This window comes from Rousettus aegyptiacus, unplaced genomic scaffold (assembly GCF_014176215.1).
Source record: "Rousettus aegyptiacus isolate mRouAeg1 unplaced genomic scaffold, mRouAeg1.p scaffold_m13_p_1, whole genome shotgun sequence".
Lineage (NCBI taxonomy): Eukaryota > Metazoa > Chordata > Mammalia > Chiroptera > Pteropodidae > Rousettus > Rousettus aegyptiacus.
The window spans coordinates 41,595,910-41,619,162 of NW_023416284.1; the positions used below are offsets into that span (position 1 = coordinate 41,595,910).

The following is a 23,253-nucleotide window of genomic DNA, read 5'->3' on the forward strand; positions in this document are numbered from 1 at the left end:
ATAAGGTTACCTACATAGGTTGTTTGTTATATTCATGATAATGTCTTTCCAGTGCCTAGGAGAGCCGAGAGCAATGGGACCAGTTTATCCTGCATGTTTCACTCTTTCCACCACAGCAGCAAGAGCATAAGTCGGTAGTGTTCTTTTTCTTTTTCGAGGCTGTAATCGAAAAGCATCTACTCCTGCTTTGTTGTCAACTTTACCTTGCTTTTCTCTTCCCACTGCCTAGTTCCTTATTCTTTTTAATACTACCAAAAAGTTTATTTTTTAAGGAATTGATTGGTCATTGTACAAGGGATTTTAAACAAAGGAATCATATATGTAAGTTACCTGAGATGTTTGTAATGCGGCTGTGAAACAGGAGAATAGGAGTGGAATAAGCTCACTTAATTATGGTCTTTAACTGCTAGTGATTCAAGTTAGCAATTTTTATTTCAGAAACTGTTATAGAACCACCGAAAACACCAGCCCTCTTTCTAACTGGAGCAGTGGAAACGGAAACTAATTTGGATGGCGAAGATGAAGAAACTGAAGAAAAAATGGATAATCTAAAAAATGACAACATACAAGCCTTAGAAAAACTGGGTAGGCACAAAGCATTTGATTCAAAGCAAAATAATTTGACTTTCTCATTGTTAACTGTTTTCTTTCTTTATAGTCAAAGTAACGTGAGGTTGCTTTAGAGGTGTTTTGGAGATATAAAATAGGGTATTCTAAATATCAACATCTTAACACGTCGCAGTTTGGGGACCAAGTATATTGTTGTTTAATCTTTGTTTGATTATATTAATTTTAAATGCATTTTTATTAATGTTATGACTTTTTAAATCTTGTCAGCATTTTTAATTACTACATACTTTAGCTCGTATATTATTGATATAGCTATAGATATATAGCTATCTACATACGACGTATAATACATATAATAGTATTTTCTTTTCACCATAAAAATTAATAATGCATCCTCCCCCCCCCACCCCCCAGAAACAATTAAATTATTTTCTAGTAGCATTTAGACAACCTTAGTAGGCTGGAGTGATTTTCTTTTTTTTTTTAGTTTCAAGTATACAGTACATTGGTTAGACATTTATAGACTTTATAAAACTATCTCCCTAATGCATCATTTTTTTTATGTTTCATCAAACCCCTGAGTAGCTATATATTTTTCTTTTCTTTTTTAATGATATGCAACTTTGTTTTTTTTTACTTTGTATTTTGATACCTCAGCTACTGTAGTATGTTCTGCAGCATATTAAGAGTCTCCCACAATGTGCTGCACAGAGGTGCTCAGGAAAGCCTCGCCAGTTGAATGAAATGGAATACTTAATACCATTCACATTCAGAGAAATTTTGGCTTTGGCTTTGCCTTCATTCAGGAAAGAATGGCCTGAAGGAAGGAGTAACCCTTCATTCAGGTTAAAACATTTCCTGTGATTTAGAAATTTACTCTTTTTTTGACTCAAGTAGATTTGTTAGCCTTTGCTATATAATTCAGGGGAACCCAAGTAGACTTTCAGTGAACTATCAGGTAAAAATAAAATACCTTCTTTTTTTGGATCAACCTCACTACAGTTTTCTTCATGAATGTGTATAACTTCAACTTGAGAGTAAGACCAAAATATTCTAACATCTATGAAGTTAGCTTTTATGTATGTATGGATGTATGTATATGTATCTTTGCTGTAGGGGTGAAAACATTTTTCTTCTATTCCTGATTTTTTAACTGGTCTGATAATTAAATTGGCAAAACAGATTAACAGGAGAAAAATTTCTTATGTGTGGAAGCCCGATAAAAATATGAAACCCAAGGACAAATTGAGCAGTTGAGACTTATATGCCATTCTGAGCCAAGGAATGGGATTAGGGACCTGGGGCTTCAAAAATGAGGAGAGTACTTCTCAGGACCATAAGAAGCACAGATGTTTGGGAATTAGAAATTTGCCCTGCCATGCAGATAGGTCTTTCAGATAAAAAATGTCTCTGGTAATAGCTATTCTGGGGCCAGGCCTCCTTTCTAAATTATTCTAGGTAAGGGAGAGGCAAAGCTTTTTTCAGAGTCTGTTGGGTCTTGATTACTTTCATCTTAAGATAATCCACATGTCAAAGTGGCATATTTTGGGACAGTATAGTCTGCTCCCCTTTACTTCCATTGGAATGATTGTTTCAACTCATCATACAGTTCATTTTTTTGATCATTTTGTGTAGCCCAGGATTTATTGAGCTGCTGAAAATAAATCAACCTCTTTCCTCTGGTACTTAGGCCTTTAAGCTGTGCTTTAAATCTCATGACAACTTTCATTGTAAAACTGAAAGGTAAAATATAGTCAAAAGAATCGAAGATAAAATGTCAAAATTATTTTATACATGCATATAAAATATCATCTTTAAATATCATGTTTTTAAGCTTACAATTCAACCAGTTCATTGCAGATTTTGTTCACATTAGCTTACCAGATAAGAAACTGCTGTCTGGAAGAAATTTAACAGGCAAGATGGTAGACCTGTTACTGCAATTTCTTATGGAAATGTTAACAGGAGTAGGCACAAAGGTGCCTACCTGAATGATATTTTGTTTTTAATAGGACCTTTCATTAGTTATTCCTGAAATGTTATCTAGCATATAGTTATTTTATGGATATTCTTTTGTAAATCTAATAATTTAAATTTTATGGCATTCATTAGTCTCTGATTTCTGAGTTTAGCATGTTTTACTTCATTATTATGTAATTAAGTTTTATGTATTAAATTATAATGTATTAAGTTGTTATATGTTATGTAATTAAGCATTATATGCATTCAAGATGAGCTGTCCATGCTGAAGACTTAAAGCTGATACTGCAAGTTATGTTTGATTTGAGACAGATGGTGATGTAGGTGTTCTGTGTCTTATTCAATTTTTTAACAAAATTGAGAGTTTTTCTTCAACTTAAAGGAAAAGGTAGAGATTTTATTATTTTCTGCTATGACTATAGATATAAATTGAAATTATAGTCTTAGTACTTTCACTTTGACCTATTAGGCATTATTAAGACTACATATTGTATACTAAGCTTCTGGCTAAGATCATATGGAGGACAGGCAGGACACTTAAAACCTGTCTTAGTTCTTTAAAATTATCTTACCTATGCAAAAAAGGTGTTATTACTGTCAAGTAGAAAAATCTTATGTAATAACAAAGTAGCCACAAAAGACCAAAGTAAAACCAAAGTTTCTATTTTATTAAAGCTCCTGCACCCACTGGTTGAATTGAACAAGACATGCCTTTATGTCTACACAAGAGAAAAGTCTGAATGGACTGCATTGATGTGCCTAGTTGATAGTAAAGATAGCTTGATAAGTTCTTACTTTTCCCATGGGTGAGCTGAGGTACCACTTTGAAGTGATTAACATTTAAATTAAATCCTTGTTTGTTCTAACATATTACAAAGCTAAGCCAGATGCATTTTACTTGTAAACTACAGGATGTTTATATATAAACCATATGTAATTCAAATTTCATTTATAACTCATCATTCCTCTTCCCTTTTCAATATTCCTTCGTACCAAAAGCCCCTTCATAATATGGTAACAGCCAGCCTTTACATTTTACATTAGTCTCAGTAGTCACCTGTGATATACTTTACCTAGTAGACTTAAGTTAATGAATTTTCCTTTTTATTTCCCTTTTACTTGCTGAAACTGCTGTTTTTGAAGAATTTAATAGTTAAGTGTTTTTGGCTCACAGTAGCTTCGACTTTTTGTTTTCTTTTTTTTTTTTTAAATCCAGAAAGAGCCACAGACTCTCCAGAAAATGAGCTGAAATCCAGATGGGAAAAGCTATTGGGTCCTGATTATGAAGTAATGGTATGTTAAAATCTCCAAATAAAAAACACTCATGTCTCATTTCATGTCAAGCCCTTAACACTACAGTTTAAAGGAATGGGAGAGTTAAAGAGTAGCCAACCCGCGTTTATTTTTCCCTCCTGCCTTTCTTTCCTATTAAATCAATCAATTGATTGTTTTTTTAAAGCATTTAAGCTATAAGAACAATTAAGGACTGAACACAAGTTTTAGTTACAATTAGCAGACAGTTCACGTTGAAACCATTTAAGTCAACAACAGGCAGAAAAATGTTGGGAGAAAGAGGGCTTGCCTTTAAATTTATAACCTGTATCAGCTGCTTAAAATTGCTGGCATTTTTACGAATGCTTTTATGATCTGTTTGTTTTATTGTACACTGAAAGGGCTGTGGATATTAGTTCTATGTTTCACAAAGAATCTTACAGTTTTATGAGAAAAATGAAAGAATGATTATCAAATGTATTTGGGAGAACAGGAAGTAATTTAGGTTAGGTATAAGTTTATAGTGCTAGTGGTCCATTAGACTGCCTTTCACCTGTTATTAGATTCATTGAGTAGGGGATTGATTACATTTCCCCATATGAATCCACATGAAAGCAGAAAACTGTACTTAGAAAATCCTCTACAGTGTTCACTAAATGCGTTAGTAATAAAATATTCTATTAAAGTTCTATTGTCATTCATGGTTTCTCACATATGTTTGTCATTAGTACTTGTTAGCTGGTTGCATATTTTTTTTTCTTCTTGGTTCAGAATGTATAGCCACTATCTGTTGTCCGGAATTTTCCGGTGTCATTAAGATGAGTCAAAAGTTTACTTTCTTTTGCTAATTTTTTACCTAGATGTCACCTTTTGTGAACTATCGCTTCTTTACTTCATAGATTTTGAATGCTGTTTTTGTCATTAGGCTATCACCTATCAAATGACCTATTCTATTACCCTTAATGGTTTGATATTCAAAGTGATTTGGTGTATCAATATTTATAAATGGCCAGTTTTGTGATGGGCTCTTTTTTTGTTAAAATTTTATCCTCCATATAACTACCTTTCCAAATTTCATTTATCACATGTAGAGGTAATAACATAGGGGCAAGAAAGAGGGGACAGAATTAGAAGTTGGAAATTTAAAGTGACAACTTATTCATTAAGAGTTGTAACTTGTTGTTCTGAAGGATGAGAAGCAGGAAGGAGAAGCCAGGCAAGGTGAATGTATGCATGTATGCATGCATGCACTCCAGAGTTCCTTATTTATTTTCTTCCAGAGTCTACTTATCTAAAGTACAGTACTTTTAAAAGCTTTAGTTGGATCACTGGTCAACTTATCTCCTCCAGATGTGTCATATTTTATTAACAACTTACAGATGCAAATCATCAATATTTTGCTTGCAAGCCATTCATTTCTGTGGATATCCACTATTGTAACTGAGAATAGTTTTAGGCCAGGATTAAAAAGCTTAAGTATTCCATGAGCTCCCCACCAGTCCAGACCTTTCTGTTTGTCTCCGTGCCAACTATTTCTCCTAGGGAAATGGTTTGAGCTTGCTGTGGAAAGTCACACTCTTCAGTTTTTCTATATTTGTCTGACCTTAATGACCTTGCAAACTTTGTTTTAAGGTCTAAATTTAAAAGTAAAAATAACCCCCACAGTTAACATCATACTCAATGGGGAAAAGCTAAAAGTATTTTCCTTAAGATCAGGAACAAGATAAGATATCCACTTTCACCACTTTTATTCAACATAGTATTGGAAGTCCTAGCCACAGCAATCATACAAGAAAAAGAAAAGACATCCAAGTTGAAAATGAAGAAGTAAAGTTGTCATTATTTGCAGATGACATACTACATATAGAGAACTAAAGTTGCCATCAAAAAACTGTTAAAACTGATACGTGAATTCAATAAAGTAGCAAGATGAAAATTAGTATTCAGAAATCGGTTGCATTCATATACACCAATAATGAACTATCAGAAAGAGAAATTAATAAATTAAGACAAGAAGAGAAATTAAGAAAATAATTCCATTTACAATTGCATCAAAAACAAACAAACAAACAAACAAAAAACCCCAAAAAACCTAGGGATAAATTTAACCAAGGACGTAAAAGATCTTTAGTCAGAAAAGTATTTCACTGTAGAAAGAAATCGAAGATACAAATAAATGGAAGCGTATACTATGTCAAAGGATTAACATTGTTAAAATATCCATTACCCAAAGAAACCTATAGATTCAATGCAATCCTATCAAAATACCAATGACATTTTTTCATAGAACTAGAACAAATAATCCTAAAATTTATATGGAATCATAGAAGACCCTGAATAGCCATGGCAATCTTGAGAAAGAAGAGTAGAGTCAGAGGCATCATTTCACTTGATATAAAACTATACTGCAAGGCTGTAGTAATCAAAATAGCATGGTACTGGCTTAAAAACAGCCATATAGATCAATGGAACAGCAATGAACCCATGCCTATGTGGTCATTTAATCTATGACAAAAGAGGCAAGAATATACAGCAGGGTAAAAACCGTCTCTTCAATAAACAGTATTGGGAAAAGTGGATGGATACATGCAAAAAAGAAAATGAAGTAGGACCCCTTCTCATACTACATGTAAGAATAAATTCAAAGTCAATTAAAGACTTAAATAGAAGATTCAAAACCATTAAACTCCTAGAAGAAAACATAGGCAGCAAAGTCTCTGACATTGCTCTTAGCAATATTTTTTCTTTGGGCAAAGGAAACAAAAGAAAATGTAAACAAATGTAACTATGTCAAACTAAAAAGTTTTTGAGCAGCAAAGGAAACCATCAGCAAAATGGAAAGACACTTATGAATGGGAGAAGATATTTGCCCATGAAACATTCGATAAACGGTTACTATCCAAAATTTATAAAGAACTCATACAACTCAATATCAAAAACAATAACAACGAAAATCAATCCAATTAAAAAAAGGGCAGAAGATCTGAATAGGCATTTCTCCAAAGAAGACCTACAGATACCCAATAGACATATAAAAAGATACTCAAAGTCACTAATCATCAGAGAAATGCAATTAAAACCATAATGAGGATATCACCTTACACCTGTCAGAATGGCTATCATCAATAAAACACAAAACAGCAGGCATTGGCGAGGATGTGGAGAAAAGGGAACCCTCATGTAATATGGGTGGGATTGCAAACAGGTGCAGCCACTATAGAAAACAGTTTGGAGGTTCCTGAAAAAATAAAAATAGAACTTCTTTATGACCCAGCAATTCCTCTTCTGGGTATTTATCTGAAGAAAATTAAAACACTACTTCTAAAAGATATATGCAACCCTATATGCACTGCAGTGCCAAGATGTAGAAGCAGCCTAAGTGCCCATCAATAGATGACTGGATAAAGAAGTTGTAGTACATATATACAATGGGATATTACTCAGCTATAAAAAGTGAAATCTTACCACTTGCAATTACGTGGGTAGACCTAGAGGGTATTATGCTAAGTGCAATAAGTCAGACAGAGAAAGACAAATACCATATGATTTCATTTACATGGGGAATCTAAAGAACAAAATAAATGAAAAGCCAAAGAAACAGACTCAGAGAGAACAAACTGGTGATTGCCAGATGGGAGGGGTGTTGGGAGGCTGCATGAAAAAGGTGAAGGGATTAAGAAGTACAAATTGGTTAGGGATCATGGATTTTTAAAATTACATATATATTTGCCTATCACTTTCTGGTTCAATTTTTGAATAATTTAAGGAAAAAGATTGCTGTGGAAAATAATAACAAAAGCAAATATTCTGAAATTTTACATTGTTTTACTTATGGAGTTAAAAAATATAGAAAGAAATTAGAATGCAGGTCAGATGAATTCTGTCAGTGTAACATACAGATTTTACAGATTTTTTTCAGGAAACCTAGAAAGAAATAAAGTTACCTTTTTAAAATATTAAAAATATTTTTTCTTGTAAATTTAGGTTGCTACTTTGGACACACAGATTGCAGATGATGCTGAGTTACAGAAATATTCAAAGGTAAACATTATTTTAAAAAGTGTTACCAGATTTTTTGTTTTTGGACAAACTCAGTCTTTAAGTTCTTGTTGAAGAAACTAAATTCGTGCTGTAACCTAAAGTTTCCAGAATTTAGTCTGAGCTGTTTTCTGGAAATGTGGCGAGGTCTCACTTATGAAAGGTAATGGTTAGATCTGCCCGGGAAGAATGTGGCGTCACTTGTACTACTTCCTAGAAGCCAAAACTCAGGGTTGAATGTTTGCTCACCTTAAAGGTAGTACACAAGAGTAACACTGTGTAAAGTATGTGTTAGCTTTTCAGATATTATAAGAAGTTCTTTTAAAATGTTTTCTAAAAATCAAGACCACAAATATGGACTTTAAAAATTCTTCAAGTCCAGATGTTTAAAGACAGAAAAGTGGTTTATCTTCTGAGTATAGGGAATGTTTTTTCTTTAATTTAAAAAGTTTTATAGCGAGAGCTTTATTTCTAATGGCAAAATGCCGGAAGGTAACTTTTATGGTTTTCCCCAACATTTTTAGTGTCCTCTCACTACAAATTAATTTTATAGTTCCCATTCTGGATAATCAAAAGCCAAGGTAATTGAAATGTAGAGAAGACTTCTAGGTGGCTTTCTCAACAAATGATGAGAAAAGTAAGGTTTTCTTGTCAGAATAGTTTCAAAAATGATATAGTAATGCCACATGGGGTATATGAGGTGAGCCCAGCTTATTCTCTTCTGTCATATGTGTGTGTTATGAGCTGTTGAGTCAGCTCTTGGAGACTCTATGAATGAGTAATGTCCACAATGTCCTATCTTGAGCAGCCCAGCTCAGTTCCTATACATCCTGCCTGTGGCTTCTTTTATGGAATTAATCCATTTCATGTCTGTTCTTCCTCTTTTCCTGCTGCTTCTATTTTTCCCAGTGTTATTGTCTTTACCAAAGATGCCAGCCTTCTCATGATGTCCCCGGAGCATGACAACTTCAGTTTTGTTATTTTTGCCTCAAGTAATATTTCAGGTTTAATGTGTTCTAGGACCCACTTGTTCATCTTTCTGGTGGTCCAGGGTATTTGTATAAATCAGTATTTTTCCTATCAGTCTTCTTCACTGTCCAACTTTTATGTTCATACATAGTAATTGAGAATACAAGGGTGTAAATGATCTTAGCCTTGTTCTCTAACGACGCATCTTTGCTCTTGGTGATCTTTCTTAATTCTTCCATTGCTGCCCTTCCAAGTCTCAGCCTTCTCGTAATTTCTCAGCTGCAGTGTCCATTTGAATTGATGACTGAACCAAGGTAAACATAATCTTTATCAATTTCAGTGTCTTCATTGTCTATATGAAAGTTGTGTATTTCTTCTATAGTCATGATTTTTGGCTTCAAAATGTTCAAATGCAGTCCTGCTTTGGCACTTTGTTCTTTTGCTTTCATCTGAAGTCATTTCAATCATTACTACTTTCTGCCAGTAAGATGGTATCATCTGCATATCTTAAGTTATTAAATTTCTTCCAACGATTTTCATTTTTCCTTCCCGAGTCTTGCCCAGTTTTTCATATGGTATGTTCTGCATACAGATTAAACAAATAGGGAGACAAAATGCACTCTTGTCTGACATGTTTGTCTATCAGAAACCGTGCTGTCTCTTCATGTTGTGTTCTGACAGTGCCTTCCTGTCAATATCAGTTACGTCTCAGGTCAGTCAATTGCTGTCACATGCCCATTTCTTTCAGAGCAACCTGTAGCCTTTCATGATCCATGCAGTTGGAGAAAAGCTCTACTGTAACCAGCAAATGCTTGCTATTAGGTCTTGAGTACCTCTTCCTTTTCTGAATCCAGCATGACCATCCGGAATTTCTTGCTGCACATAAGGTGGAAGCCTTTGTTGCTTCACCTTGAGCATCATGGTACTTGCATGGGAAATCAGAGCAGGGGTCCTGCAGTTACTGCACTCCTTGACATCTCCTTTCTTAAGGATTGGGATATATAGTGTACATTTCAGGCTGTAGGCCATTGTTTTATTTTCTATATTTGTTGACATATTCTTGATAGGATTATGACAGATTCAGTCTCTGCAGCTTGAAATAATTCTGTTGGTATCTCATCTACCCTTTGTGATTTCTTTCTTTCATTATTTATTTATTTCATGCTCTCACATGTAATATTCAAAATGAGTTTTCTGTATCCCATGAGGGTTTTATAAAAAGCTATTTCTTTAGAACTACTATTTTTTTCTTTGAGTATTTGTGATGAATATTTCTCTTCCATAATTTTATATATGCTATTATTTTATAGGTTTGAATTTTTTTTTTTTTAAGCAGAAGTTTCTTTAATCAAAGCGCAAAGTCCTCAATCAGGTAGACCTCACTCAACCTTTGGTGGTGGGGTCTCAGCCTATCCTCCCACATCCCCTTAGGCCCCTCAGAAAGCTGACCAGCAAATATGGGAGAGGTCAGGAAAATGGGGGAACCTAGGTCAAGTGGCAGGGGCTGCTTGACATGGGGGAGACAATTTTTTCTGAGCTAATCTGCATTTTGAGTCACTTCCTTCCTGTGCCTGTGTGGGTCAGCTGACCAAGTTTTCTTCAGATGGGCAACATGAAAGCCACATGGCACACCTTTTAGTTAGTTTTAAATGATTTATAGAATCATCTTTTTATTAGAGTTGTCATTAATTGATAATTCCATCTAAATATATCGAGAGGGATTTAATTCAAAACAAGCATAAGAAATATTAATACCTCATCACATTTTGGTTATTGTTAATTACTGCAGTATAGTTTACTGATTATATTGACTGTAGCCAAACTGCCTGAGTTCAAATCCTGCTTATCCACTCACTAACTTGTAAAATTATCTTAACTCTGTCTCAGTTTTGTTGTTTGTAAAAGAGAGATAGTAATAAATTAGAAACTATCTCATGAGTGCTATAGAAATTAAATAGAATGTGCCTAGAATAGTCACAAGCATATAGTAGGCTATTGTTAATTATTTATGTAAATTAATGATGTTTTTCCTAAAATTGAACTTTATACTAAACTGTTAGATATTGGATGTCTTCTATTTATCTGTTTTCTAGTTTACTAAATTTCATATTCTGATTCTGCTGCTAAAGCCCATTATTGAGTGCTTAATTTTAGTTGTTGTAGTTTTCTATTCTAAAATTTCTGTTTTACTCTTTTTTAGATTATAATCTATTTAGTAGAGTTCTCACTTTAAAAAATTTTGTATTTTCCATCTCTTTCTCTATTTCTTGAACATGTTAATCATAGTTTATAGGGACTTTATAAATAAGTCCGTTATGTGGACCAGCTTTAGATGTGTTTCTATAGTTTGGTGTTTTCTCTGGTTATATCTCTTATCATGTCATATTTTGAATGAATGCTAGACATTGTGTATGCCAACTGCAAAAGGCTTTGGATGATATTATCTCTCCGTTAAGGAGATAGAATGTGTGCATGTGTGTATGTGTTAGGTGGGACAGCGCTGGGGATGGGAGTGGTGATCGTCTCTGAGACAAGGCTGAGGTTCAGTCTGGTAAGGTATGGATGTTCTGTTTGCCTTTGCCGTTAACTTATAGCCTTCCAGGTGTTTCACATGAGTCCCTCTTCCTGGTGAGACCTGAACTCCATTTCTATCTCCTTAGTATTTTGGGGCTGCTGAAATCTTTGCTTTGCCCTTCAGAGGTTCACTGCTTAGCTTTTTAGCCTCTCTCCCCATGTAGCTTTAGAAGTCAAGAGAAGTTCTTGGGGGAGAACATGCCTTAGCTCAGGCTCAGTTCATCATGCAGTTGAGTTTTAGTTGTCCATCCTTCCATGTTTAAAGCTGTAAGGCCTGGTCTCATCATATTCTATAATAAGTAAAAAGATAATAACCACACTTTGTATGCATCTTAATGTCATTGTCTTTTTCCAAGCAGAAGATGTTCTCTCTCACCTTTATTCCCTAGTTCCTTGCTACCAGTCTTACTAATTTTATCTTTCCAGATCAATTTCTGTGATATACATATATATATATGTATATGTATTTAGTACTCAGTAACTGTAGTATAAAGATGTGGAAAGGCTTTGAGTTGAACAGACTTTCAGAACCACTTATAGAAACTCAGCTCATTCAGCTATTCATTTATTATTTATTTATTCATTCATTCACTCATCAATCATTTTTAATGTCTACTCTATGCTAGGTCCTCTACTAGGTGCTGGGGTTAGAGAAGAGAATGAAGCAGAAAAAAAGTCTCTGCCTATTAGAACTTATATTTTAGTGGGCAAAGATAGAAAATAAGTAAGTTATATAGTATGGGTAATATGTGCCATGCACCATTTCAAGGAAGGGAAGATGGATAAGGATTTCAGGAGAGTGTGAGTTTACATTTTTAGATAGGTTGACCAGGAAAGATCTCATTCAGAAGATGACATGTGGGGAAATACTTTAGGAGGTGAAATAGCAGCCACATTTTTCTTCTACATTATATGAACAATTACTATACCTATGGTCATTGATGATTAAAAATATATATTTACTATATGCTTTAATTAAAAGCTCAGTGCTGATATGTAAGAATTGTTCAATAGATGATAGTTTCGTTTCCCAATTGTATGCTTTGTATACTTTTAGTTTCTAACCTTTTAAAGGCATCTTTTTAAAGGCTATTTTTACAAGCTATTGTGAAACATTAAATGACTTAATTGAAATTTTGTCGTGACAAAATTTTTTTTCTTTGCATTAGAAGAAAAAGAGTAACTCATAATTGCACTATTCTCTTTTCATATTTAGTAGTTGCCTGTATATATTTACCATCTTTTTGTGTAATATATGTATGAGAGAAGGGATATATAATTTTTCCACATAACATTATCATTACATATTTATTTCTTTACATTGATTTCTTAATTATAAATGCCCATAGATTATTTCTTTATTTTGATGAATTAAAGTTTTAAAAAATCCTCTTAAAATTGGAAATTTAGTTAATTCAGTTGCTTCTCATTTACCTCTACAATATATTACAATAAAGGGGACTAGTCTATTAAAACCTATTTCGCAGATGAGAATAGTAAAGTTTGTCTCAAATTACACAGCTAGCTAGTAGCAGAGGCAGGCTGTGGCTTAGAGTGCATTTATTCATTCCTGAAACAGTTACTGAGCTGATACTTTATGCCACACACTGCTACCAACTGGGAGAAACAAAGTGGAAAAGGCGCTCCCATAGAGCTTAGGTTCTAGGCTTGGGTAGGGGCATGATAATAAACGAATGAAAAATACGTTGATAAGATAGTTGTAGATTGTAAGAAGTGATGCAAAGGAACAAACAGGATGACGAATGCATCACTGGGGAGCCACTGTAGAGAGAGAGCCAGGGAGAGCCTTTCTGATCTCAAGCTTGAAGGACAAGAATGTGGTGAGCTGGGAAACAGGTGAGCAGCAGGTACAGCAGCCCCATAGGTGGAAAAGGCTGGTATGTGGAAGGAATGGAAGTCATTTGTTTTAGAGCATCTGGGACAAACTGAGTGAAGAGTAGAATGTTGCTAAATAAGGGAGGCCAGGTGATATACAGGGCCTGGAAGTCTGTGGTGGAAAGCCCAGGCTTTATTTCAGTGCCAAGAAACATCAGTGGAAGGATTTCAGCAGGATAGTATCATGATCTGTGATCAAAGCTGTAGGTTTTTCTTCTGTGCTATACCAGCTCTCTGATAAGGAAAATCAGGTTTTGTGGCTATCACTGGTGTTCCTAAGGGTCTAGTTGTCTTTAGATGGTCACTCTGGTCGCCACTTCATAGCCACCACTCTTGAAGGGATTATGATCCAAGAAGCACCTTCATATATTATGGGCCAATGTTAATAGATAAGGGTTCTCTTGAGGTGGGTGAAATTGTGAGGTGGGAGTGGAGGGGGCGAAGGGAGGTGAAAGCAATTTACAGTTGCTTGAGCATTAGCCTGCACTGTTTCTAGGAAGCTGTTAATCATGACACAGGAATAGTTTCCCGCATCTGGGGAGACTTGCACTTTTAGGGATGGCTTTCTTGGCAAGTGTTAAGATAACCACAGTACTGTGAGGGGAGAAGCATTAAGCTCATTCCAGTGACCTTTCTGCTGGCCATCAATTGTGATATGGAGTGAGCATTAGTAAAATCCCTGGTGTGGGAAACAAAAATACCAGATTCCGTTCTCTGGTTTTGACAAGACGGTCTGACAAATGTATTTCTTTATTTCTCACAGTTATCCAATTGGTGAGCAGCTATTTCTTCTTTTCTATTTCTAATGTGTGGAAACCGAGTGCCGGGCATGTAAAGTGACTTCCCTAAGATCATATACAGCTAGTAAATGGCAAAATCAGAAAACAAATTAAGAGTTATCTGGCCCCCAAGTCTGTTCCATTTTTTTTTCTCTTTTCTTTTGAATAGATAATATATGAACAAGACATAAAATTTAAAAGTTACAGACATATACACTGCAAAACATAAGTTTCCCTCTCATTTCAGTCCCCTTGTTCTCTTTCTCAGAGACAACCAACCACTGCTACCAATTCTCAAGCACGTAATTCTATACTTTGTTGATCTCTTTTTAAGTGCAGAACACAAGACAGAATCAAACTATAGAAACGGTGGTTATTGACTAGGGCTGGTGGCCAATCGGAAACATCAGAGGATCTTTTACAAAATACACATGCCCTATTTTATTCCTCCTTACCAATATTCAGATTATGTAGGTTTGGGGTGAGATCCTTAAAGGAAATTGTGATCCTTTCTTGCCTCACCCCACTGAGAATTATTGCTCAGGTATTGCTAAAATGCCTTATGTGTATTCAGGGAAGGAAGTACCACTTCAAGACAGATGAAGGAGGCTTATTGAGAGGATGGCATTTAAAGTATATGCTGAAAAAATGGTTTTGGAAAAATAAGAGCAGTGGATATTCCAGGTGGAGGAAATACCATGAGCAAATATAGGGAAAGACTCATAAGCTCAATGTGTTAGATGTCAAAAGCTCAACTATCATATGGGCCAGACAAGTAACATAAATGATTCTAAAATGATAAGTGGTGTTAGATAATCGAAGAGAACCTTCAATATATTTCTGTACAAACAAAGCACATAAGTGTATATTTTTTGAACATTCAGAATTAAAATTTTAGATAAGTGAGAAAAACTAATATAAATCAAACCATAATGGATTGATTGATTGTCTTATGTAACCACTGAGAGAACACACTAACTTTGGAGGCAGATACGCTGTGTTTTACCCTTAGTTTAAAAGTTATAACCTCATTCTTGGAAAGTTTGATTCTTATTTTTGGTAAATTTAGTAACTCCCCCTAATTTTTAAACATAAGTGGCTATTTAATATTTTGTGTATGTGTGTGTATGTGTGTGTGTGTGTGTGTGTGTGAGAGAGAGAGAGAGAGAGAGAGAGAGGGAGGGAGGGAGGGAGGGAAGGGGGGAGGGGGAGAAGAGGGGGAGGAACCAACTGTGTGCCTTTCTGTTCTATTTTGAGTTCAACATTTTTGGAAGCATTTACCCCATCCCACTGACATATCTATTTCCTTCCAGAAGCCCCGGGCCCTGCCTCACTCCCCTCCCGCCCCAAGGAACATCATTTATACTCCCACTTGAGCATTTTGATGTCTTGTTTTAGGGTCCTAAAAGTAGAGCTTTTACAACAACTGAATAAGACAGAGATTCATGGTCATGAACTATAGACTAGTGATTACCAGAGGGTAGGAGGTGGGGGAGAAGGGGAGCGGTAGATGGTTAAAGGGGGTCAAAAATAGGGGCGTAGGAAGAGGGTGAAGTGGGTAAAGGAGATCAAATATATGGTAGCTGAAAGAAACTGGACTTTGGGTGGTAAACAGTCAATAGAATATATGGATGTCAAATTATAATGTACACCTGAAAATTATATAATTGTATTAACGGTGTTACCCCAATAAACTTAAAAAAAAAAAAGTAGATCTTTTAGGGGAATGAATGAGCCACAGTTTGTTTCGTGACAGGTCTCTCCATTCATGGGTGTAGGCTTCTAGGTTTCCTGATCTCGTCTGATCTTTAAAATTTTCACACTGACAGTAAATCACGCTATGGTGGCACTTTGCTTGGATACATTTCCTTTCATCTTTTACTTGTCATATCAGGATCCTGACAATCCCGATGCTCAGTAGCTTTGTCCATTTAAATAGGACCCGTTGCAAAGCACATCAAATAGGCATCAAAAAGCTGAATGTACATTGTGTGTGAAGGCATCAGTCATTTGTCTCTTGTACCCACTCCTGTCATTTTAACACTTTATCGTCTCTGTGTAAGAACTCAGAATATGGAAAGGTGGACAACTGAAAGAGACAGATGAAATGGTTGATTAGTTTAGTTGCTAAATACATCTGAAACAGGTAATTAAACAGTTCTGCTCCTGTGGAAAAGCCTGCATTAGTGTAACATAATATCTCAGAAACCCAGCTGGACTCAGATATAATTGTATTAATTTAGATTTGGAACTAATATCAGATAGGTCTCTTTCACATTGACAGATTTTGTAAACATTTCTGGTTTATTTGTTCAGTGTGATTAAAGATGGAGCACGTGTGTTTTGTTCATGATTTAAGTTTCTAGGAAGCACAAGATGTTTATAGATATATGTTGGAATAGCCCAGAAGAGCAGAACCCTGTATCTCTCTGGAGGGGAAGCGATTCCGTGGGTGTAGGGAATGGGGGTTACCCATGTGAATAGTGCAGAATTGATAAAGGGCCAAAAGAGAAGATTGAAATCAGTTTCCTCCTTAATCTTTTAATTTTTTTTTGTTCTGGAGGACAGGGGGCATTATTATATGGGTAGCGAAGATATCCCTGTGTGTACAGCAATGTCTTTGTTTTAATTTGGGCACTTATTTCTATGCATAAGTTACTGCCATCATGTACTTAGTTGCTGAAATCAAAAACTTAGCAATTCATCTTTTTTACTCATTTCTCACAAGCAGTCCCCCAGTAGGCTCTTATCCTTCAAGTCTCATCTTAAATATGTCCCCATCTCTGTGAAACCTGCTCTGACCACCTTTCAAAAATGTTCTGCACCAGTTGGGTCTGATGTCTTGACCCAGATCAGTTCCTTCGCAGCACTTACCACAATTAGTAATTATTTATTTTTCAATGATTTGCTGGTGAATTATTTGTTTACTTACTTTTTTTGCATGAATCTGCTTTCTCTCTTGCTTGTTTATTGCCTGTGTCCAAACTAGATGTTAGTTCCTTGAGGGTAGACACTGTTTCTTTCATTCACCCTGTAATTCCAGCTCATAGTTCAAATACTTGCACATAGTTTATATTCTATAAACATATGCTAGATAGCATGTTCAAACTAGCTTACAGGTGAGAGATAATGTTGGTAAAATCTATTTCTCTAAAAGAAAAAAAGGAGTTCTAATTTGTAGCATTTACTGATAGTTATAGTGTAAACAGTCCCACCATGGCAGATTTCAAGCTACCAAAATGACATCACTGAGCACTGAGATGGAAAGAGATTCATAATAGCACTTCATTGTTGCACGTTTCTCTGTGAGAGCAAAACTGTTTAGTTACCAGATCCAGCTGCATTTAGCAACTAATAAACAAATTAATCATTTCATATGTCTCTTTTAATTGTTTACCCTTTCAATATTCTCTGTGTTCTTAAATAGAGGGTATTTCTACCATACATGATACAACAGATAAAAGTTGCTTTGAGAACATCGATCAAATGTGGTAAAAAATAATTAGGAAGTGATGGATTTTGAGTACTTATTACATTTATTTTTAGTATTATTTAATTGTAACCTTAGGTAATTTAATTTTATTAATAGCTATACTTAATAATTGGCTTGCAAAATTCCGGAAAATTGAACAATCTGCTCCCGTAAGCAGGCTTCAGTCTCCCACTAGCAATGACCATGGGCGGAACCACTAACCACTCTCTGCACTAGTGTTTGGCTCAAAAACAAAGAGCAAATGGTCATTTCTCTGAGAGTTTTTATTTACCTTTTACAACTAAAGACAATGATAGTAATGGATCCTTCTAGCTTGATATACATGATTTGGTACAATGAGTAGACGAGAGAATAAGGTGGCAGTGGTGAGAAATAAAGCAATCACACAGAGGCAACAGTGTAAAAACAATCTTAATCTTCTGTTTAGAATGCTAGCACATCTTTTTGCCAGAGATGGTTGTAGGTGCTTGGTGGTCAAGAGCACTTTCAGAAAATTTGCCCAGGGCTAGAAGTCCCTCATGCCTATTTTAAGTCATTGAGAGATTAGGTAGCTGGACTCCTTGGTACTTCACATTTATCTGTGTGTCTGTAGTGGAACAGAAAGAGCCCCAGATGGTGTCTGAAGGAAGGCCTGTACAACTCTGGGGACTCAGAGCAGATGACTATGGGGAAGCTCAGACATCACAGAGAACAGGGGAGGGAAAGAGCCATGTTGTGGAGGCATTTGCCACCTAGTGCAGCATTTTCTCCTTATCTAGTATACAGTGAGAAGTGGGGCAGGTATTTTTAGATAGACTATTAATATGGGAAATATAAATCACGATAAGCACTATTTACCATACTTGAGTTTATATAATCGCAATTAGAAATTTTAGCTCTATCTTTGAAAGTCAAGGAATGAAGTTTGGTGAATGCTTTTGACCTTTATAGACAAGAACATTAAGACACTCATCTCTTTACTTAGATATTGGCTAGTTTCTTGCCCCTTGACTTATTTCTTAGCTCATATGAATCCTTTTAAGCCAACAGCCTCAATCTTAGGGTGGAGTAATGATTATCTCTCCTATTATACACGCATGCCTCTTCCCAAAGCAGAAATTGTTCTCATTTAAGTTGGTGAAACAGAAAAGGATATCTTGAATAAGGTACCATCTTTCATGGATTAATTCAAATAACACTTAAAAAAATTATTAAAAAATTTTCAATTACAGTTAAATAATATTTAATAAGCCCATGTTTAGTGCCTGGTACTTTTCTGGGGCCTGAGATTATAGAGAGAAAAGATGCAGACTCTGCACTCAGTCTGGGAGAACAATCAGGAAAACAGATATTTTAAAAACAATATATTGTGAGCTGTGATGGTGATGCATACGGGGTGATGCTGGACCCCAGATGTAGATGGACAAACTCATCAGGAAGGACTTTCTGGAAGTGACACTGCTTTGGTACTGAAGTGTGAGTGGACATTAATTAGATGATGAAGAGGCATTAGGAAGTTCTAGGAAATGGGGAGCCTGGCAGAAAAGTGACACTGGGAATTTTAGGAAGTCTGGAGTGCCTAGAGCTTAGTATTGAAGACAGGACTTTGTATGTTTGCTCCTCCGTTCCCAAGGAATCTAAAAGAAAAAGAGGAGTGACAGCAATACGACAAATAACTTTATATTTTACTTGAAGCTAGTTTTTCCTTTATTGACCTCATTTTGGATTTTCGTGACCTAATTCAAGGGGTGAGCCTTTTCTGTCAAATACTTGATGGAGAATTAACAGTAAGATTTGTGCCTTGTTGTATTTGATATTATTGCTATGTATTTTGTTGCAGCTCCTGCCCATCCACACTCTAAGACTTGGCATGGAAGTGGATTCCTTTGATGGGCACCATTATATCTCTTCGATTTCTCCAGGTTATCCTGTTGATTTACTGAGCCTCCTTCAGCCAGAGGATGAGCTTCTTGAGGTAAAATTTATGAGAGAACAGACACAGGGCAGGAATTTTTAAGTTCCAGGAGGATGTGTTCTCACCAGAAATCCACTGAATTACTTTATCACCAATGCCAGTGTAATGCGACCTACTTAGATTGAAAAACTCGGTGACTGTAATTAATATAGTATTGTATACCTCAGAGTTGCTGAGAGTAGATTTTAAAAGTTTTTATCACACACGCAGATGGTAACTGAGATGATGGATGTGTTAACTAACCTCAGTCTAATCATTTCACAATATATGTTTATCAGATTATCATATTGTATACCTGAAACTTATATAATGTTATATGTCAATTATATTTCAATGAAGCTGGGAAAAAAGAGACAAAAAAAATACTAACAGCTTATGTGATGATGAAGGAAGTAGATAGTATGCTTTCAGTTTATTTCACCCATAATTTGGGACTCCACAGATGTTCATTTAAGTGCTTATTTAAATGATTGACTAAGAAAGGAGCTAATGTCCTATTTTGGTTTGATATCATCATTAGTACTTTTTTGAGCAAAATTCTGTTTAAGAATCTAATCCCTAACTATTATTTGCAACATATAATCACATTTATTTGCAGGTTTTGTTGATTATTTCTAATAAGGATCAGAACTGGACAACCTCAGGCTTATTTTCAGATTGTCTCCTTGTGTCCCCCTTCTCACAACATGATAGTCTAATGGACTTACTTAGGCTCCCCAGCCTCTCGTCAGTCAGAGCCAATTCTAGAACACTTCTGCTCTGACATGACTTTCTTGGAAGATGTTGTTAGGTGGGAAAATTCTATAGCTAACACAATGAACAAGCTAAACAACATCGAAACCCCAAATTTTACATATAAGAAAATAAGGCATTGATTTCTTCCACCTTTATATGTTGGCAGAATGATGATTTTAATTCATGTTTTCTAACTCCCTTTTCACTGTTTTTTCAAATACATCACACTACTTCCTAAGCTCCTAAAAAAGAAGTGAGGAATGGTCAAACTAGAGAAGACTCTGTATAGAGAGTTCTTTCTCCAAAGAGTTAGGAACCACAAGAAGCCCTAGTATGGGTTTAATAAAATTAACTTAGTAGTCTAAGCCAAGATTAGAAACCCATGAGCCTTTCTAAAATTTATGTTTACTCAAAGTGAAATGACCAGGGTAGCAAATTGGTTTCTTGTCAGGTGCAACCGTGTGTTTTGTTTTGTTTTTAAAGCAGTGTCCAGCCACCTAGAAGAGTGTGTTGAATTTCAAGGGCAGAAGGAAAAGGGCTATGACTAATTGTTGTCAAATTCTGTCATAAGCATGGGAGAGCAGGGTGTTGGAGTCTTGTAAGATGTAGTAAGTTGCTTATTTTTAAAGGTTTTCAAAGAATGATATTGGGATGCTTATAGGCAGATGAATGCCCTAGGTTTTACAATACCACTTATGGGTTTTGTTGTTGTTTTTGTTATTCTGAATCATCTTCCTTCCTCGTCTTCAGGGCACATGGCATAGCCTTGTGTGTATCACACACAATATTCTGTAGATTGGAGACCATTTGGAAACTGTTTCTCTAATATGTAGTTATTATGTACTGAAAAATGAGGTATGTTTGGGAGAGATGGAAATATATGTGAAAACCGGCTTAGTTCACTACTTTTGTGGTATAATATACATACCATAAAATTTACATTTTAAGCATTTTTAGTGTGTAATTCAGTGGTCTTAAGTCTAATTTACTAATATATGGTAGGTGATAAAGAAATGTTAGCTGTATCTGAGTAGAACAAAAATAAGTGTCAGTCCTCTGTGCCTTAGCCAGCGTTAGAATTCCAGAGCCTTCTATCTTGCAACAGGATGTGAAGTGATAAGGTAATATGAAGACCTGAATTTATAAGAACAGATTTTTGGTGAAAGAACTTGGAATACGGAAAGAAGCACAGGTTTAAAATTCAGAAGAGCTACTTTTGGTTCTGAATTTGCCCAGTTTAACCATGTACCTTTGGCATGCCACTTAGCTTTTTTGAGAATCAGTTTCTTCGTCAATAAATGTCTACTTTACTACGTGTTTGTGAGGATCTAATGGAATATCGCCCATGTAAACTATAAAGCATTGTCTCACTGTGAGAAACTGGCAATATTATCATGGGAAAAAGGCATAAACAATCTTTATGGGATAGGATGAATGAGAATTGAATGAGGTAATGTAGTGGCACATTACTCCTACAGTATTATGTACTCTGCAAATGAATATGTGTGTGCGTTTTCTAATCACAGTCTGAACAATTGAGACTTGACGGCACTTAAGAGGGTCTCAAGTTGAAGGGCCTAGAGAAATATCGTAAACTCTAAAATAAAAATTGGTTTCTTCTGAGTAACTGAATATAGAAAAAAAATATCTCTGTAAAGTTAGCCAAATAAACTCCTGAACTTCAAGTGGTGTGTGTGTGCGCGCGTACGCTCATGTGTGTAATGTAGAGCTTAAACCAGAAACACAAATATGCTTTGGGGTTAGAACATTGCTCCACGTTTCAGCCCAGAGCAGCTATTTACAGCAGCCATAAATCCCCTTAGGTAGGAGTTGGTAATGGGAAATGCGACCAACCCCTTCAGCAATAGGGAGCAGTGAGGACGACTACCAGGCACTGCTATAATAATTGGAGACAATTCAAATGAATAAATAATGAGCTAAATAAATATTTAAATGTACTCCAAGATAAAAACCTGAAAAGTGATTTTCTAATTTGTCGAAGTACCGTGAAACACAAACTAATACTTGTGTATGAGTAGAATCCCTGCTTCGATTGTATGTGCTTGCTTTATTTTTAAGGTAGGTTAATACCCATTTAGTTAGTTTTAGAACTTTCTGTGCTGGGCACTAGTTGGCACTGTGGACATGGTATGACCAGTGACGGGTACCTCCTTGCCCATTTTTGTGTGAAAATTAACTTGTAATTCTTCCAAGGAAAACCTTTTATCTGCTGCTGGACTTCCTGTACCCTGGATCCCTTCATCAGTCATAAAGTCTTGAGAGAGGGTATTTACTTTTCCTCTAGGGCTAGCTCCCTGAAGCACATGTGGGTCTTTCTACTATGTGGTGATTTCTTTGTAAATAATTAAGAGGCAGGGAGATTGTCTGGCTTGATGGCTAAGTGCTTGGTACGTTTCAGGCCTGAGAGTGGTTCCTAGGGACGGTTGATTTAAGGCTCAGATCACTGGTGATAAGATGTTTCCAACAACCCGTTGTGCTCTTATTCTCTGAGCAATGACAGATTTTGTGGAAAGGTCCCTCCCAGACAGCCCTGCCAGTTATCTGGACATTAGCTCTGTAACCTGTCAGAAATTAATGCCAGACCAGAAATGTCTTTAAAACTAATAATACTGCCAAACCCTCCCAGAAAGGTAGGAGTCATATGTGAAAAGATTATTTGTTGCCTGGATTGTGTTCATGCCTCAGCTCTTTTGGTGACTTTTAGTCAGAACTGACAGAGCTCCTTAAGTTAAAGTCATATATATAGAGTATTAGAATAGACATCTTTCTAAATCATCTTTGATGTAAAATACTGTTATTGTTCACTAAAAATAGCATGAAATTTAGATAAGTTTTTGTGATAGGCAATCATTACTAAGGAATAATTGGTTGTCTTTTTGTTCTTTTAAACATATGAGACGCACATACAATAGTTTGAAAACTGACATACTTCCTATTTTGATGGCTGTGCCAGCAGACCATGTAAGAATAGA

The 23,253-nt window shown here is 35.7% G+C and overlaps 1 protein-coding gene across 2 annotated transcripts in view; it reads left to right on the plus strand.

The window, feature by feature from the left end:
- PATJ (PATJ crumbs cell polarity complex component) overlaps positions 1-23,253 on the plus strand; it is a 282,880-nt gene that overhangs the window by 34,843 nt on the left and 224,784 nt on the right. For both annotated transcript variants that reach the window (XM_036234605.1, XM_036234602.1), the window contains exons 12-15: positions 439-585; positions 3,767-3,843; positions 7,807-7,863; positions 19,391-19,525. In XM_036234605.1, the coding sequence (XP_036090498.1) occupies positions 439-585; positions 3,767-3,843; positions 7,807-7,863; positions 19,391-19,525 (416 nt within the window). The remainder of the gene's footprint in view (positions 1-438; positions 586-3,766; positions 3,844-7,806; positions 7,864-19,390; positions 19,526-23,253) is intronic.